Source organism: Callorhinus ursinus, unplaced genomic scaffold (genome assembly GCF_003265705.2).
Source record: "Callorhinus ursinus isolate GAN/ISIS: 27379988/994484 unplaced genomic scaffold, GSC_fseal_2.0 scaffold19, whole genome shotgun sequence".
Lineage (NCBI taxonomy): Eukaryota > Metazoa > Chordata > Mammalia > Carnivora > Otariidae > Callorhinus > Callorhinus ursinus.
The window spans coordinates 24,601,732-24,618,453 of record NW_027397081.1 but is presented as its reverse complement, the minus strand read 5'-3'; the positions used below and the strand labels follow the sequence as shown (position 1 = coordinate 24,618,453).

The 16,722-nt window shown below is 43.8% G+C and overlaps 1 protein-coding gene across 3 annotated transcripts in view; it reads right to left on the bottom strand.

Moving 5' to 3' along the window:
• Positions 1–10,205: 10,205 nt before the first annotated feature.
• Positions 10,206–16,722, bottom strand: part of FLI1 (Fli-1 proto-oncogene, ETS transcription factor) — a 113,801-nt gene continuing 107,284 nt past the window's right edge. For all 3 annotated transcript variants that reach the window (XM_025894029.2, XM_073903965.1, XM_025894031.2), the window contains 3 exons: positions 16,522–16,581; positions 14,638–14,685; positions 10,206–13,524 (listed from right to left, as the gene is read on the bottom strand). In XM_025894029.2, the coding sequence (XP_025749814.1) occupies positions 12,995–13,524; positions 14,638–14,685; positions 16,522–16,581 (638 nt within the window). In that variant the 3' untranslated portion in view covers positions 10,206–12,994. The remainder of the gene's footprint in view (positions 13,525–14,637; positions 14,686–16,521; positions 16,582–16,722) is intronic.

Genomic DNA, 16,722 nt, shown 5'->3' with positions numbered 1-16,722 from the left:
AGAAGAAGATAGCAGGAGGGGAAGAATGAAGGGGAGTAAGTCGGAGGGGGAGATGAACCATGAGAGACGATGGACTCTGAAAAACAAACTGAGGGTTCTAGAGGGGAGAGGGGTGGAGGGATGGGTTAGCCTGGTGATGGGTATTAAAGAGGGCACATTCTGCATGGAGCACTGGGTGTTATGCACAAACAATGAATCATGGAACACATCAAAAACTAATGATGTAATGTATGGTGATTAACATAACAATAAAAAATTAAAAAAAAAACCCCTGCCCTCATGGACCTTACTTACATTCCAGTGGGGAGAGACAGACAATAAACACGGAAATAGGTCAAATACTCAGAGAGTGAGGGTATTCCAGGGGGAAAAAAAGTATGTGAAGACACTTTGAAAACTGTAAAGTGCTTTGTGTTTCAGCTCTAAGGTGGAAACAGCTCTGTTTTGTTAGCGCTGAGCTTGCTGAGAGATTCAACTTGGCCTTGTCTCCTCTGTGGCAGGTGTCAAGGAGATGAGTTCCCATGGGTGGAAAACCCCCAAAGAGTCAGAAGGTGCTGCGGGCTCCATCACACATTTCAGGTGGAAACAGCAGGCTTGGGTTCAAGTCCCCCCACTAAGGTAATTTCAGAGCCTTGGAATCCTTGAGCACAATCGGGCTCAGTAGCATCCACCTCCCTGGGTTGCTGTAAGGATTAGATGAAAATTGATAACCTACTTCACTCAGTGTTACTTCCTTCCTCCCCCAAATGCCACGTTTTCGTCTAGGTCCAGTGGTGATGTAGTATCCTGGAGTAAAATGACATTTTTAGGCTTCTCATAACAGAATTTAAGATTTCCAGGTGAAGCGTGGAAACCAAATGTGTCCTGGAAGCTGACGCTGGGGGTTGCTCTCATAGGAGGCGCTGGGCTGGGTCGTTCCGCACTTGGTGTCATCCTGACCGTGGCAGTAGGGATGGCCTCAGCCAGCCAGTCTGGGTGCCTGCCATGCCTACAGCCCCACTCGAGGAAGAGCCAGGCTGCTCTGTAACATTTGACTCTCCTGGCCACCACCCTTGGGCCCTGACCCAAGGACAGCTAAGCCGTGCGCTTCATGTAAGCCTTGAGGTGCTCAGAGTGAGGTGACAATAATTAGCTTAGCAAGTAAAGAACTTGGCAGTTCTTCTCTCAAACATTTTTTTTTAAAGATTATTTATTTGAGAGAGAGAGGGGAGGTGAGGGGCAGAGAGAGAGGGAAAAAGAAACTTTAGCAGACTCAGCGCTGAGCACAGAGTCCGGCAAGGGGCTTGATCCCACGACCCCAAGATCACCACCCAAGCCGAAAGCAAGAGTTGGTCGCTTAAGTGACTACACCACCCAGGCGCCCCTCTTAACGGGAATATGGAGAGATTGAGGTGTATGGTCGTGGAAGGACACAAGAGAAGATGTGAAGAAGGTATCTTACTTAGTCATGGGAACTTACAAGCATCTTCTCTTGAATTCCTGGGGCTCTAGTGGCTTTCTTGTTCCAGGCTCCATGAGGCTGTCTGCCCATTTTTGCCAGACACCTGTCACCCTCATCACCATGGGTATTTTAGAGTACTTCAGGAACCCTGAGTGAGCGCCTGTCCCTTACAACACAAAGACCTACCTTCTATTAGGTCTGTCTACATAATGCAAGGATGTTCTGTAACCATAGGTGGCCAGGGTGGGGGGTGGGCCTATAATGGGCAAAGGGTATGAAAACCCCTGTAGATAAAACCATTCAAAAGAGTTGTCTTTTCTCAGTTAGTAAGGGCCGCCATGCTGTCTTCCCGAGAAATAACTTCTCCTATCCTAACACTTTTCTCCGTCCTTGGAGATGGCTGCAGGAGGCAACAGGACTGATTTACTTAGTCCTTTGTGCTGGTTGGGGCTGGCTGGGGTTGAATTTATGTCACTGCTCTTCACCAAGAATGTGTGGCTTTGTCCCTCCGATGAGATGTCCTCAGCATTGATTGTTAGCTCTGAACTTGCTGAGAGATTCAACTTGGGCTCAGACAACCCAGTGGGGGTTGATGGCCCAGGAAAGATTATGATAAGGAAGGGGTGAAGGACAGGAAAAAGGGTGGTGTGCTGGAATTTAGGATAATTGAATTTGCTTGTGTAGCCAGCAGTTATGACCTGGGTCATCCGCTGGATCTTTGGTCGTAAATCCACTAAGACCAGGAAATTCCAGGGTTAGGCCAATCTTTCCATTTTTTCTCAGAGACGATGATGGTTGAGGATTTAGAGAGGAATGGCTTTCACCTTCTAAAGATGCTGTGACTCTGAGTAAACTGATATTTTTGCATTTAGATAGTTAAACTTATGGCTTAGAAACCAGGTTATCAGTCCCTCTGGCTTTTTGTCATAGTTTCTCCCAGGAAGAGCAGCAGGACCTCCTATGTAAAGGATGTTTGTCTATCTGCTCTGATTACCCAAAGTGCTGGAGGTGGAGTAGGCTCCCTCCAGGGACCTACTGCTTGTGAATTATGAGACCTTGTTTTGACTCCAGTTTTCTCTCCCTTGCCTTTTGGGCATTTGCTAAGGCAAAGCTGTGGGGCCATTTGTAATTAACTCTCAACAAACTGAGTAACTGATCTCCAGAAATCTACATATTTCTTCCAACCAAAGACTTAACCTAAGTGCACATTGTATGCAAGTGATTTATATGGCATCTCCAGAGTTTTCTGGAAACCCTACAAATACTCAGGATATTCCTCTTGAAATGAACCAAACCTCCTATAGGAGGGGGCTTGCTTTTCCTAGCAGAATGCAGTCCTAAGCATGAAGGGCAGCTTGGGGAAGATTATGTCTTTGGCCACAGAGCTTACCGTGGGGTTGGAAATCCCTGCTCTCCTCTGCTACTCTCTCTTCACTCCCATCTGACTGAAGTCTTCGAGGGTTGGCTTTGAGCACAAGTGGCAAGTCTAGGATTTGGTCACTGGATTGGAGCCACTTGCAGAATTGGATCCCTTGGAGTGTTGTGTCTTGGATTCTGATCAGGTAATCACTGAAGTTTGTTAAAGATTCAGTGTAAAAAGAAGACTTGAGAATTATCAGCAATACTCTTTTGAAGGCAGGTTTAAGCTACAATCCAATGAACTTTGCTTTTCAGAATCGGTGGCAAGTTCATGTTTCTTCCCTACAGACCACGTTGTTCCTTTGGATAGAGAGTTGGAATTCTCCACATTTTAAAGGTCTCAAGGTAGATGTCTTATGCATATAGGTTTCCGAGTAGGCATCAGTTCTATGGTGGTTTTTTTTTTTTTTTAATGACAAAACTTGGAGTTACTCAGAAAACTGCTAGATAAGTAGAAGTTCCTCAAAAAGACAAAGACAGAGCAAAGGAAGGGAGAGTTGTCGGGAAAAGCTGAGATATCTGGAAAGTAGCGCTAGAATATATGTGACACTTGATTAAACATTTCTGAAAGTCAGAGCCTCGAGACAACATAAGAACCAGTGGGGAAGGAAATGCTGCATCTTCTGGGGAAACCAGTAAATAACAGACATGGATTTTGGTAAAAGGTGCCAGCAAATTATAATAGTGCTCTGGTCTTGTGCTTTAACTGTATCTCTTATGTTTTTATTTTCTCTGTGTGTCTTTGGAGTTAAACAGAAAGGCACAGTGCAGACACCTCACCGTGCCTCTCAGACCTGCTGGGCAGCCAGGCTCTGACATGTTCCGCCCGGCAGGTGCAATTTGACAAACACCAGACACGTGTATCAGGACCCTTCTAAAAAGCCAGGCACTTGCTGGGTGCTAGGAATTAAAAAGAAAACATCAGACACAGGAGTTCCTGCCCTTCATGTCCTTCTAGTCTAATGAAGGACACAGACCTTCAAATACTAATAGATCCTGGGTCTGAGCACCACTGAGTAACCAAAAGTAATTAAAATCTTGAATCCATTCTTTACCCTGGCCTCATTTATGGCATATCCCAGAGCATTGTTTTTCTACACTGGCTATCCATATCTCTACCCCCCTTACCAGTTCCAGTCTCTCCCCTGGACACCTAGCACAAGATTATTCCTTTCATTTTATGCCCATCCCCAGCTAGCTCCTAGCTCCTTAGTCTCTCTGGCTAACTCTTCTCCTTTTCTCTCCTGTCTCTTACTGTTTTCCAGATTTTGCATCTCAAAAGGTGCAGGTGTGTGTGTTTCTGTGTGTGTGTGTGTGTGTGTGTGTGTGTGTGTGTGTGAATGCAGAGACCACACATTAGTGAGATTTGGAGTCCCTTGTCCTCACTCACGGCCAAAACATACACACATTCAGTGAGATATGTGCAGTTTGAAATGTCTATTTACGGATCTTCCCTTTATCTGCTTCTCTTCCTTTCCCTCTCCCCTTTGCCTTCCTTCCCATTCATTTCCTCTCTTTCCTGAAGTATTTATTCTTGAAGCCATACGAGGAACAGAGAAAGGTCAATATCAGGGTGTAGCGGCCGCAGGGCATGCACTGGGTGAGAAGAGTGTCCTGGAGTGCAGCGTTAGTGCCCAAATGGAGGAAAGACAGTGCCCATGCGGGAGAGGAGTTCAACCTGTCATGAGAGTCAGGGCTTGAGCAGATGGAGGAGGGGTGGCCTGGCCTGGAGTGTCAGAGCTTGGACAGGGTGAGGAGGACATCCATATGGAAGCATGGGCTGGTGTAGGGTAAGAAGGGAGCCCATGTAGTGGGGTAGCTGGGATGGGAAGTGAGAGCTAGAGCAGGGAAAGAAATAGGTCACTTGGGGGTGGGGGTGTAGCAGGGATAGGAGACGGGTTACAGACCAGAGAATTGATAAGTGAGTGCGTATATTCTGCTTAATGGAAACCATGTTTTGCATCACCAAATAAGGGAATTACAATATGAAAGGGGAAAAACTAGGTGAACCCTCTGGTGTTAGACTGGAAAGGGATGCATCTGAGTGAACGTCAGGTTTTCAATATATGTAAATAGATAAAGAAATAAATATGGATACCAATGTCTAATCATACGTGATGGCTAATCTTATTTGTCAACTTGACTGGGCTACACGTTGCCCAGATAGCTGGTAAAACATTATTTCTGGGTGTGTCTGTGAGGCTGTTTCCAGGAGAGATTGGTATTTGAACAGTAGACTAGGTCAAGATCTTTCTCACCAGTGTGGGTGGGCATCATCCAGTCTGTTGAGGGTCAATCTGTTGGATAGAACAGAAAGGGGGAGGGAGGGAAAATTCTCTTTCTCTGCTTGATCTGAGACAGCTACCTTCTTCTGGCCTCAGACACTGGCATTCCTGCTTCTCAGGTTTTCAGGGTCAGACTGGGACTTACACCATTGCCCCCACTCTCACCCCATTCTCTGGCCTCTGGACTCACTTGGATTGAACGACATCACTGGCTTTCCAGTTTCTTCAGCTTGTTTCTCTGGAGAACCCTGATTAACACAGCATATGCATGTATATAGGTGTGTGTGTGTGAGTGTGTGTATGTATGTATGTGTGTGTATGTGATGTATGTGATGTAGATACATATGTTGCCTAGCTCTGTCCCCAGAAAAGGCCTGGGAACAGTGAAACTGCAATAACAACGAGCACACCTAGCACCCAGATATTGGGTTCTAAATTATCATTTTTCATGAAAAAGAACCAGTGACACTTGGAGAAACAACGGATCATGGTTGGGACAGGGAGCCCAAAATATGTTGCTGGAAAAATAAGGAAGTGTTCAAAGATTGGTGGGAACATATCAAACGAAACAGAAGCCAACTTAAATGGCCTCCCACTGGGGCAAGGTCATCATCAAATTAAACAATGATAAGAACATATAGCCACTGGAGAAAATAAGAAACCATGAGTCTCTAGAGACATAAATAAATGGACACATTGAAATTTGAAGATGAATGAGATATTTACATAATTTCAAAGTACATACCCACAAAATACTTGTTTTTTTTTTAAAGATTTTATTTATTTATTTGAGAGAGAGAGAATGAGAGATAGAGAGCACGAGAGGGAAGAGGGTCAGAGGGAGAAGCAGACTCCCCACCGAGCAGGGAGCCTGATGCGGGACTCGATCCCGGGACTCCAGGATCACGACCTGAGCCGAAGGTAGTCGCTTAACCAACTGAGCCACCCAGGCGCCCAATACTTGTTTTTTTTTTTTAAAGATTTTATATATTTATTTGAGAGAGAGCATGAGAGGGGGGAGGGTCAGAGGGAGGAGCAGACTCCCTGCTGAACGGGGATTCCGACGCAAGACTTGATCCCGGGACTCCAGGGTCATGACCTGAGCCAAAGGCAGTCACTTAACCAACTGAGCCACCCAGGCGCCCCACAGAATACTTGTTAATTACAATGGGAAAATACCTGTACAGTGGTCAAGACTGGAAGACACCACAAAATGAACTTGATCAATAATGGGATAAATTGAAAGCGTGTGCCACCCATAAGGTGTGTGGAGAAGGCAGCATCACTCTGTTAATACTGCCTAAATCTAATAATGAAGAAATACCAGACAGCTCCAAATTGAAGGCCATTCTACAAAATAACTGGCCTATAATAGTCGAAGTCGTCAAAGACCTAAAAGTCAAGGAAAGGCTTGGGAGTGTTGCAGACCAAAGACCTGGGGCAATTAAATGCAATCGGGATTATGAACAGAATCCTTTTGCTACGAAAGACAATAATAGGACAGTTAGCTAAGAGCGAATGGTACATAAGGGTTCCGTGGTAGTAGTCTGTCCATCTTAATTTTCTGATTTTTCATGATTGTACTGGATTATGTAGGAGAACATTGTTGTTTTTAAGAAATTCACATTGAAGTATTTGGCTGTGATGGGGCATTACGTTGGCCGGTTACTCTTGAGGGGCTCAATAAAAAAATGTTCTTTGTAAACTCAACTTTTCTGTAAGTATGTAACTGTTTCAAGCTTTTACAATTTTTTAAATTAAAATAGCACATTCATAATAGACAGAAAAATTGGGGAGTGTGATTTACCTCTATTTTATGATAACAGAGAAGAACAGAGAGCTACTTACCAAGACGATATCTTGCATTTCCACAGTTCTTTTCAACATGCAGAAGAACATTTTTACCTGTAGTATCTTACTTAACTCCTGTGATAACCTTGTACAGTTAGGACTATAATCTTCATTTTACAGATGGGAAAATCAAGCTCAGATACAGTATGTTATCATGAGGAGAGTGGAAATGCTGGGCTTCACACCCAGGTCTCTCTGACTCCGTCCTTGTTTTTTATTCTCTCAGCGTCTAAGGACGGACCCACTACTGTGTATCCACTGCCACCACAGCAAACCAAACCCAGTCTCTTCTTTCATGGAACTTACAGGCTGCTTTGGGTCTGCAAACAATCTGGAGCCGAGCTTACTAAGCATAAAATCCCAGCTCCCAGCCTCTATTCCTTAGCTGATTTAAAAACCTAACCCAGCATTTCTGACAAAGGGCATTTTTGGCATTCTTTCATAACAATCTCCTTTTATTTGCAACATCCTGCAGCTTGGCGTGCTCTGAGGACTTTAGGTATACACAGAGCCAGTGAAGGGCAGAAGCCCAAGTGGGGCACAATGAGGACTGCCCCGGGATGGGGAAGGCACAATGGGTCTCTAGAAAATCCAATTTACTCCCACTTTTCACTCATTTGGAAAATGCCTTATTGACCGCAAAACAAACTCTACCCTGTACTCAACTCCCCAAACAAAGTGCTCACCAGTTACCGAGGATTTAATAGATGTTCTTGGAAAAACCTAGCAAATACTAGCAGATAACAGTGATTATATATATACTTCCTGTACAGTACTTAATAAAGGGTTTTCCACACGTGTCATCTAGTACCTTGCAGGAACTCTTGCAGGAGGCATTACTCAGTTCCCCAGTTCAGAGGTGCAGATGAGTTGCCCAGTAGGTGGAAGATTAGAATTTGAACCCAGGACTTCCGGAATCACATCCTTGCTCATTTATCTACCTAAATTGCCTCCCTCCTCCCGCTAAGAAAACACAGGAGGTAACGAACTCAGTTAAAAACCAGAAGGTTAGTTTAGCAATTGTAGGTAAGTGAGTGGTCTCACTGGAAACTTTTTCTGTTTCCCCTTAGAGCTTTTAAGCGAAGTGTAAATTGACTATGTGCTTAGGAATTTACCAGCTCAGACAGACTGAAACAATTAGACAGGAGGCCAAGTCAGAGTGAGAGAGGGAGACAGACCCCAGGCACGTGAGCCATGAGCCGACATTCCTTTCAAAAAGCTTCCCTCCATATCCTTTTTCAATTGGCTGAAGCCCTAGAGGTTTGACTGGCTACACCACTTCCTCTCAGAAGTGTCCGTCCCCCCCTCCCAAGGGAGCCTGGGATTTGTAGTCCTGAAATCGGCCGACCTTTCATAATCCTTTAGCAGGATTCCCTGGCTGAAGGAGTACAGTGTCAATTTCAGTAGCTTTCTATATGATGAAGTGTCCAGTGTGCTTTTTGCAAAACCCAAAGCTTGTCCTGGGTAAGAGTTGAAGTCTCTGTTTATTCACCAGAACCCAGTCCCCTGGTCCCCCTCATTCTAGTTATTACTTCCTTTCTCTCCCCCATTGATACTGAGCACCATTTCACTGCCTTCTCCTGAGGGCATGCTGGACACAAGCCCAGCAATGCAGCTGATGGTGGGGAAACCTCCAGGAGGCAGATTCCCCAGCTAATTGTGGGATCAGGGCTGGCCAGCAGAAGAGCCATGCCCAAGGGTTTCTCCCCAGAGTGGCACCTTTTCAATAGTTTTTCTTTTCTTTTTAAAATTTATTTATTAGAGAGAGAGAGAGAGAGAGAGAGATCATGAGCAGGGGGGAGGGGTAGAGGGAGAAGCAGACTCCCCGCTGAGCAGGGAGCCCAGTGTGGGACTTGATCATGACCTGAGCCGCAGGCAGACGCTTAACCGTCTGAGCCACCCAGTGCCCCTACAATAGGTTTCCAGGGACATATTTACATGATGGTTGTTGATTCAATAGGTATTTGAGGAAGTAGAATGTGAAACTAGACCTACAGAAAACACTGCATTTTGTTTTGTTTTTCTTTGCTTTCTAAGCCCTCGCCAACCATTGCCTTGTCCTGGCAACGCCTAGGCTTAGAAGAGACAGATCGTCCTTTCCGCCCTGGTGTTCTGGAACCTCCTGATCTCATCTGCTCTAAACTAGTCATACCCCATCTGAGGGCCCACACTTTAGCATTATGCATAGACTAAATACATGCATTTGACTGCAGGCAGATATTACTGGTTAAATTTTAAAAATGGTCATTTCTTAATTAAATTTCTGGTGGTCATTGACCACTAGAAATGTTGTAAAACAATAGATACTGAATATATAGTTTCCTTTGTGTGGGAGGCAACAATACTTTTTGACACTAAAACAAAACAAAACAAAAAACAAAACAAAAACAACAAAAAGAACGACCTCCTATTCGAAAGAGCTGTTGACTAGCATGCTAAAGCTTGGGAAAGATTAATTCCCATGAGAACCGCTCCCGGGTTTACCACGCTCCTCTCTGCTTGGCTTATGCTGTGTGTTAGACTTCATGGCACAGGTACAGATGGTTGAGCGGGGAAAATACTGAACGAGCCTCCAGGATGGCGAAGAACCTGTTTGTCCTCTGTCACTAGTCAGCTGGATGCCCTTGAGTAAGCTAGTAAACCCTAAATCTGGGCATTACAGGAGCCTGAGTGCCAACCTTCATTGCACACAGATGCTTAGAAGGAGAAAACGCTGTCCTGGTCCTGTCAGTGAGACACCGACTTCCCAAATGTGGAAGAATTGTCGGCAGCAAATTCAAGGGGCAAGGGTTGGCCAGAGTTCTAAGACTTTGGTGGAGGTGATGGACCCAGGCCAGTGTTTGACGAGGGCATATAAAGAAAACCTCTCAAAAAGATGCACTCCCATTCTTCCCAGAGCCGCAAGACATATGCACCTCTATCTTCCCTAATGATTACTTTGCAAATTTCTAAACTGATGGAAAATTGCTTGGCTGGTGTGGAGATTTGCAGAAGAATCCAGCTAGACTATTCTTGAACATACCTGGCCTTTATCATTTCTCTTTCTATGTTTGGGCCACGAACACCAAGTTTTTATTTTCTCCTTTCTTAGAAGTCACTAGAAAACCCATACGGATGTATATATACATACTCATTCCTCTAAAGACTACCTTTCTTGTTGAGTGTCGACAGCGAGAGATATGCAATACAAAGAACATAGGAGGGAAACATTAGAATTTCAGTTTCAATTTATTTTTATATTGCTCTTGAAAATTTTGTTTTGTGTTTGTTTCATAATATAAATAGTAATAATATAACAGTTGGTGTATGTGATTTATAAATCAATGTTCAAATATTGAGAATATTTGCTTAACACATTTTTTTTTAATGGTAGGGTGCAATTAAAAAAATGGAGACCAATGTTCTGGAACACACCTCATTTCATTTAGGTAGACATGTTATCTAGAACATACTCGGTGCTACCCAGGGAAGATGTCGTGAGTCTCATTTCTCATACCATCAAGGACTTTACAAGCCTCACTCGTTTTCATTATAAAATAGAGGAAATGAAAACCAGCTACCTAATTTGAAGCAAGTCTCCTCTTTGGAAAGAAAAAAGAACCTAACACTCTCCATGGGCCATAAGATCCTGGTATGGGACCAGAGGAAGTCAGGCCATCTTATTCTCCGCTGGAATGTTAGGAAGATGGCCACTTGGGTTTGCGGTGCACAGTGGATACAACAGAGTGAAGTCTAATGGACAAGGGATCCATCCTGGATGGAACCGTTTGCTTCGTTCTGGTTCTTGGACACAGATTATCCATGGCCCTGGCTGTCATCCTATAAAACCCTTTTAGGCTGGAGGAAGATTTAAATAACATTTTAAAAAATCTCTGCAAATGTCTCTGCAGTGTGAAGGTTGATTTAAGTATCAACTTGCCTGGGCCACTGGGTGCCCGGGTTAAATATTACTTCTGAGTTTGTATGTGCAAGTGTTTCCAGGTGAGAGTAACATTTGAATCTGTGGACTCAGCCAAATAAATTGCTTTACCCAAAGCCCAAGGACATCATCCAATCCATGGAGGGTCTGGATAGAACAAAATGCACAGGAAGAAGGAATTCACTTCTTTGCTTCCTGCCTGCCTGCTTGAGGTGGGACATTTTCCCTCCCCTCCGCCTAGGATTTCTACCATGAGCTTCTCTAGTTCTTAGGCCTTCGGGTTCACACTAGAACACATCACTGGCTTTCCTGTGTCTCCAGCTTGCAGACAGCAGATTGTGGGACTTCTTGGCCTCCATGATTTTGTAAGCTAGGTCCTCACAGTTAATCTCCATCAATACTGTACATCTTATAGGTTCTGTTTCTCTGGAGAACACTGACTAATACAAACAACAATAAAAACCACACTGATTTTGTGCTTTCTGCTTTCCAGCAGCACATACACATGAAAAAGTCTTTACGGTACAAGAGTTTCAATCGGGAGCTTCCCCTGGGAAAACCCTTTGGCCTAATGAGGGGTAAATAAGAAGACGATGTCCTCAGTTCTGAGAGAAGAAGGCACAATTTATTTAGTCAAATTATTTTACAACATAGTCTTCATTGACAATTGTCAGCTTAACACTTAATATAGTTTTAAAAAAGTCAATGATTACCTGAAAAATTATATATATTTTAATATCTAAAAAATATATTGCATATATAGGGCAGGAAAATCCCTCGTATCCACAAGGGAAAGTTTGCTTGTTCTTTTCAAAGTTGTGATTATTGCATTATGGTTATTTACAAACATTTCCAAAGCATTAAAGATTTGAATGGATTGCCTTTACCTGCTTGTGCACGCCTGTTAAATACTGCACGGTGCTTCTCTTTCTAGTAAAGTCAGTGACTCAAACGTCCTGTTTTCTTTTTAGCAATAGTCACATTATGCTTTTTAAAAACCAGCTATAAAAACGTACAAACAGCCCAAATGTACAGATTGACAAAAGATGTACAAATTATATTTAAAAAAATAACGACTGATTTGATAGTAAAATTGTCTTTGTGACCGAGGTCAACTCGTTTATTTATTCTTTTTACTTTTTTTAATTATCTATTTTTAATACTGTGAGATATAGGAAAATAACTCTGCATAATTTATACAGTAAGTTGCCTTCTGATTGGTTGACCCTGGACTGGTGGTCTGACAAACGCACAGCGCTTGCGAATCTGTTTGTGTTCAGAAATCCCTAAGACTTTTCAAAGTTCTGGGACCCACTGTCATTACTTTAAAAAAAAAATTATTTAATTCTCTGTCTTTCAGTAATGTCTGCATTTGCATTAACATTTCTTAAGTTCATATCTTGACTATTTCTAGAGAGGACGGTCAGCCTAGTGCATACTGCCCACTGGGAGGGATTTTGCAATGCCCACGGCTTCTTAAATACACACACATGTTCTTTCTTTTAAATTCCAGTTGGGTGAAAACTTCACTGGCCTTACAACCAATGTTCCAGTTGCCATCCACTGAATCAGGTTCCCCTAAAATAAGGTTATATAAGCTTTCCTGCCTCTATTTTCACTCAGTCTCAAACCAGAGCATTAACTGGTTAAGTCCATGATTCTTTATCATACTGAACCCTACAAGGTCCATGATGAGACCCGTGTGTTGATAAGAAACTGCTTTGGTCATAAAAATATAAAGAAAATTTACAGTTTCTTTCCTAGAACCATGATACAACCATTCCAGTAATCTAAATATTCAACTCAGAAGATGATAGCAGATTGAGAATCCAAACTGGTGTACTGGCCCAGAAAATCATCCATCTCTTTGTTCAAGGTAGAGGAAGCAGAAGTTACCAACATTAAAAAAAAAAAAAAAAAAAAAGGATTGTTTTTAAAGAACAAAGGTTCTATCCAACAAGAAAGAACATCCAGTTTTGTTTTCTCTTCAAGGCCACGTATGTCCTTTGGAGTCCAAAGTATCCCAGGAAGTGTGAGGAATGGAGGGCTTCAGGTAGAAGGCCACTGATGATTAAGCTTCTAGTAGTAGCTGCCTAAGTGTGAGGGCACATGGGTGTTGGGATGGCGGGGGACATTGGGGTTGGGGTAAATCCCACCCGTGGGGGAGGTCCAGTATTGTGACGCTGCTCCAAAGAAGCTAGAGGAAGTAACAGGCATGGAGGTCGGGTGGGGAGGGACAAAGTTCACCTTTTGTTGATGGGCGTGGTAGGAGGGCATGTAGGAGATATCAGAAGGGTACTTGTACATGGACGACTCGGTGGGATGTGGCTGCAGAGCCTGCGCAATGCCGTGGAAGTCAAATTTGTAGGCATACCTCTTGCCATGCACTTTGGTCATAATGTTTTTATCATAGTAGTATCTGAGGGCCCGGCTCAGCTTGTCGTAATTCATGTTGGGCTTGCTTTTCCGCTCCCCCCAGCGCCGGGCCACCTCGTCGGGGTCCGTCATTTTGAACTCCCCGTTGGTCCCCTCCCAGGTGATACAGCTTGCATTGGCACTGTCGGACAGGAGCTCGAGGAGGAACTGCCACAGCTGGATCTGCCCGCTTCCTGCAGGCGGTGAGAGGCAACGGGAGAAAACAGAGCAGCTCAGCCCGCGAAAGTCAGGATCCAATTCCCTGAAATGCCAGGATCCTCTCACCCTTTGTCAGAAACCCATCATTTCCTTCCACATTCAGGATCTCCTGCCTCTGGCAGCCCCTTGGCTGTTGTGATTTGGGGCAAGCCACTTCCCACCCCTTTTGGCAAGAGTTTTGCATCTTTTCTTCTAGAAAGACCTGAATCACTGTCTAGTCTCTATCCACGGGGAATCGGGGCCAGGAGACCACAGCGAGGGTCATAGGGAGAAGGTGTGGCCCCGGTGTCAGGCTGAAGGGACCTGGAATGTTCCTTAGCAGAGCCCAAGTGCTTGGCTCTCGGCTCTAAGTCCGACAGAGAAGAACTTGCGCGGGGAGAAAAATAAGAGGAGAGGGAGCTGCGTGGCTTCTCCCTGCCCCCTCCCCTGACCCCAAGACCCCAAAACAGGAATGGCCAGGCACTAAAGAATGGGCCTGCAGACACTGGCAACAGGGGTTCCCTGGGATGTGAAGATGTGGACTTGACTACTGCAAAGGGCCAGTTAGCTCACACGCTTGGTGGTCTTGGTCTAGAACTCATTTGAGAGCTATTTTTAATAATGAACCCATAAATGACATTGTCAGATTTATTTTAACTTTTCAGGGACACACCTCCTTCATAAGGCCAGAAAACTGCAACACTTTCTAAAGTTCAAGAATAAAACGCCTTGGGGACATCTATTCACTTGGGACTTCCATGAGGGCCATAACTGAGAACTCACTGGAATTGCTCCCCTGGCCCCTACTTCTTTCCCTACAAAAATTTCTACCTGTGCTATTTATTACTAATCTAAGCTTCCATGCAGATAGGCAGTGCTAATATGTTTGTTTTCCAAAAGAAGCCTCAGCTAATGGACATAACTACTACCTAATAACAAGCTCCAACCTCTCACTTGTATGCTAGAGAAGCAGATGTTGACCATTTCAAGGGAAAGAGTACATGTTACTTCCTAGTCAGGTGTCTGAACTTAGGACAGAGGTCTCTGTGACCTCACAGAGCTATGGAACATTCTGGAAAGAAAAACCTTGCAGGCCAAAGTAAACTTACCAGGGTTGGCTAGGCGACTGCTGGTCGGGCCCAGGATCTGATATGGATCTAAGGAAGCAAAAAAGGAAATTAGCTTCACTGTTATTAAAAATATAAAAACAACAGCATTAATAATAAGAATACCCCTGGGGTTTATACTTTTATTTCAATACCATAAAAAAAAAAAAAACCCTGATTTCAGAAAACTTTACTGCTTTTATGTGCAGACCTCAAAGATCTGGAGCAGTTACGGTTTTCATCCCTATAATTACAGAAACATAGGATACTAGCAGCATCATTTTTCTTTTTCATAGTCGGTGTCCAAAATTTGTAGATAATGCTGTCATTGCCTAAAAGAGAATCATGAAAGAAGCTGGCTAATATTCAATCATCATGACTAAGGTGAAGGATGCCTTATTAAAACGAGTTAAAGAAAGGTCTAGTGATTCCTGGTCTTTGCAACTCTGTATACAACTCTGGTTTTGTGATGTAGCATTAGTGCCTGGAAATCAGGCAGCCTGGGCTGTAGCCCCACTTACATTACAAACTAAATAACTCACTGGACAATCTCTGCTCCCTTCTAGCACCAAATTCCAGCACTTCAGCTTCAAAATGACAGCCAGAATTTGTATTTTAGCTACAAAATGACTGTTCTTTATATCACAGTCTCCATAAAACTTACATGATTATTTAATTATAAAAAGAATCTTTGCAGTATTAATTACATGAGGTTGGTCTTCTTTATTTTCAGGTCGGGAAATCGTGGTACACACTCCGCCAGGTTGTCAAATGTTTGATACAATTTTACTCTTTTTGCACGTGTCGTTGCAATTTTTAAAAAATCAGCATGATTTGGGGGTTTCTGCTTGCAACCATGAATTCACCTGAAAAGTCCTCAAGGCTGCTTCGTCTACCCTTTTGCATCCACATACCCACACAGCACGACAACTGAAACATTTTTAGCAGGTAATGTCTAATTTTGTTGTCGTTGGGAATTCTTTAAATCGGCTATGTCAAACCCTGTTCGGCTTATGTGTTTCATTCAGCACATCCTTTCTCAACCTTCCCAATGACATGTAGGTCAATTCTCTATTGTTCTGCCTTCGATAGAGATGGAATACGATGTTTATCTGTCTTAAAGCAAGGGGCTTGTCCAGAACTTAATCTCAGCTGTGTCACACAGGGACAACAGAGCTGGGCTTGGGAGTGGACATGCCAGCCGTCTTCAGATACAGGACCTTCCTACAGAACGGGAGGAAGGTTTTCCAGAGGGCAAACCAGAAAGCTGGACAGCAGTTACAATGAGGGGGACTTTGGCTGCAAGAGTGGAAATGAGCTTAGCGAGGTAGCAGACTCCTGGTAGCTATAAATATTCAAGTAGAGGTGAGATAATCATAAGACAGGTGTCATAGAAGGATGTTTTAGACCTAGTTTCACTCCAATACCAAGAGTCTCCAATCCCTGGTTTGAGAAGTTCACCTGCCTGATTTGTTAAGCAGACCCATCACGGGATGAGGGTAGTTTTAGGAGAAAGGTTCTGTGAAGCCTAAAAGGTTTGGACCAGCGCCTCCGGAGTCTGAGGAGTAGAGCTCTAGTTCTCTCATAAACCGCCTGCATGACTTGTGGCAAATCACCTGCCCTCGCTGGACCCCAGTTTCTTTATTTTACAAAATGAGGTGTTGGAACCTTTAATCTTTACATTCATTTTACCTCCGATATTTAACGAATCTTTGCCTGGTTCTAGTGCCTGCTACTTTTAATTCACAGAGCTCTTACAGGGAGTCAAAATAGGGACCCCCTGTGAAAGAGAAAAATGAGGGCAAATACTGTGTATTGACTCAGTTCCCCTCAGTTGACCAAATGGAATAAAGAGCAAAGGAGGGATTACCCATCCCAGACAGGTACCTGGTTGGGGCCTTTGTTCAGTATTCTTACTCATTGCTTGTGCTCCTGCAAGTGGGGGACCTGTGGTAGGGAAAGAGATAAGGTGAGTTGGGCACTCTCCATGAGGGAAGAGAAACATCTCGTTCAAAGCCCTCCACAAGGTGCTCCCTCATTCATTCGCTCATTCACCCACTCTCCACTCACTCACTCATTCATTTTGTT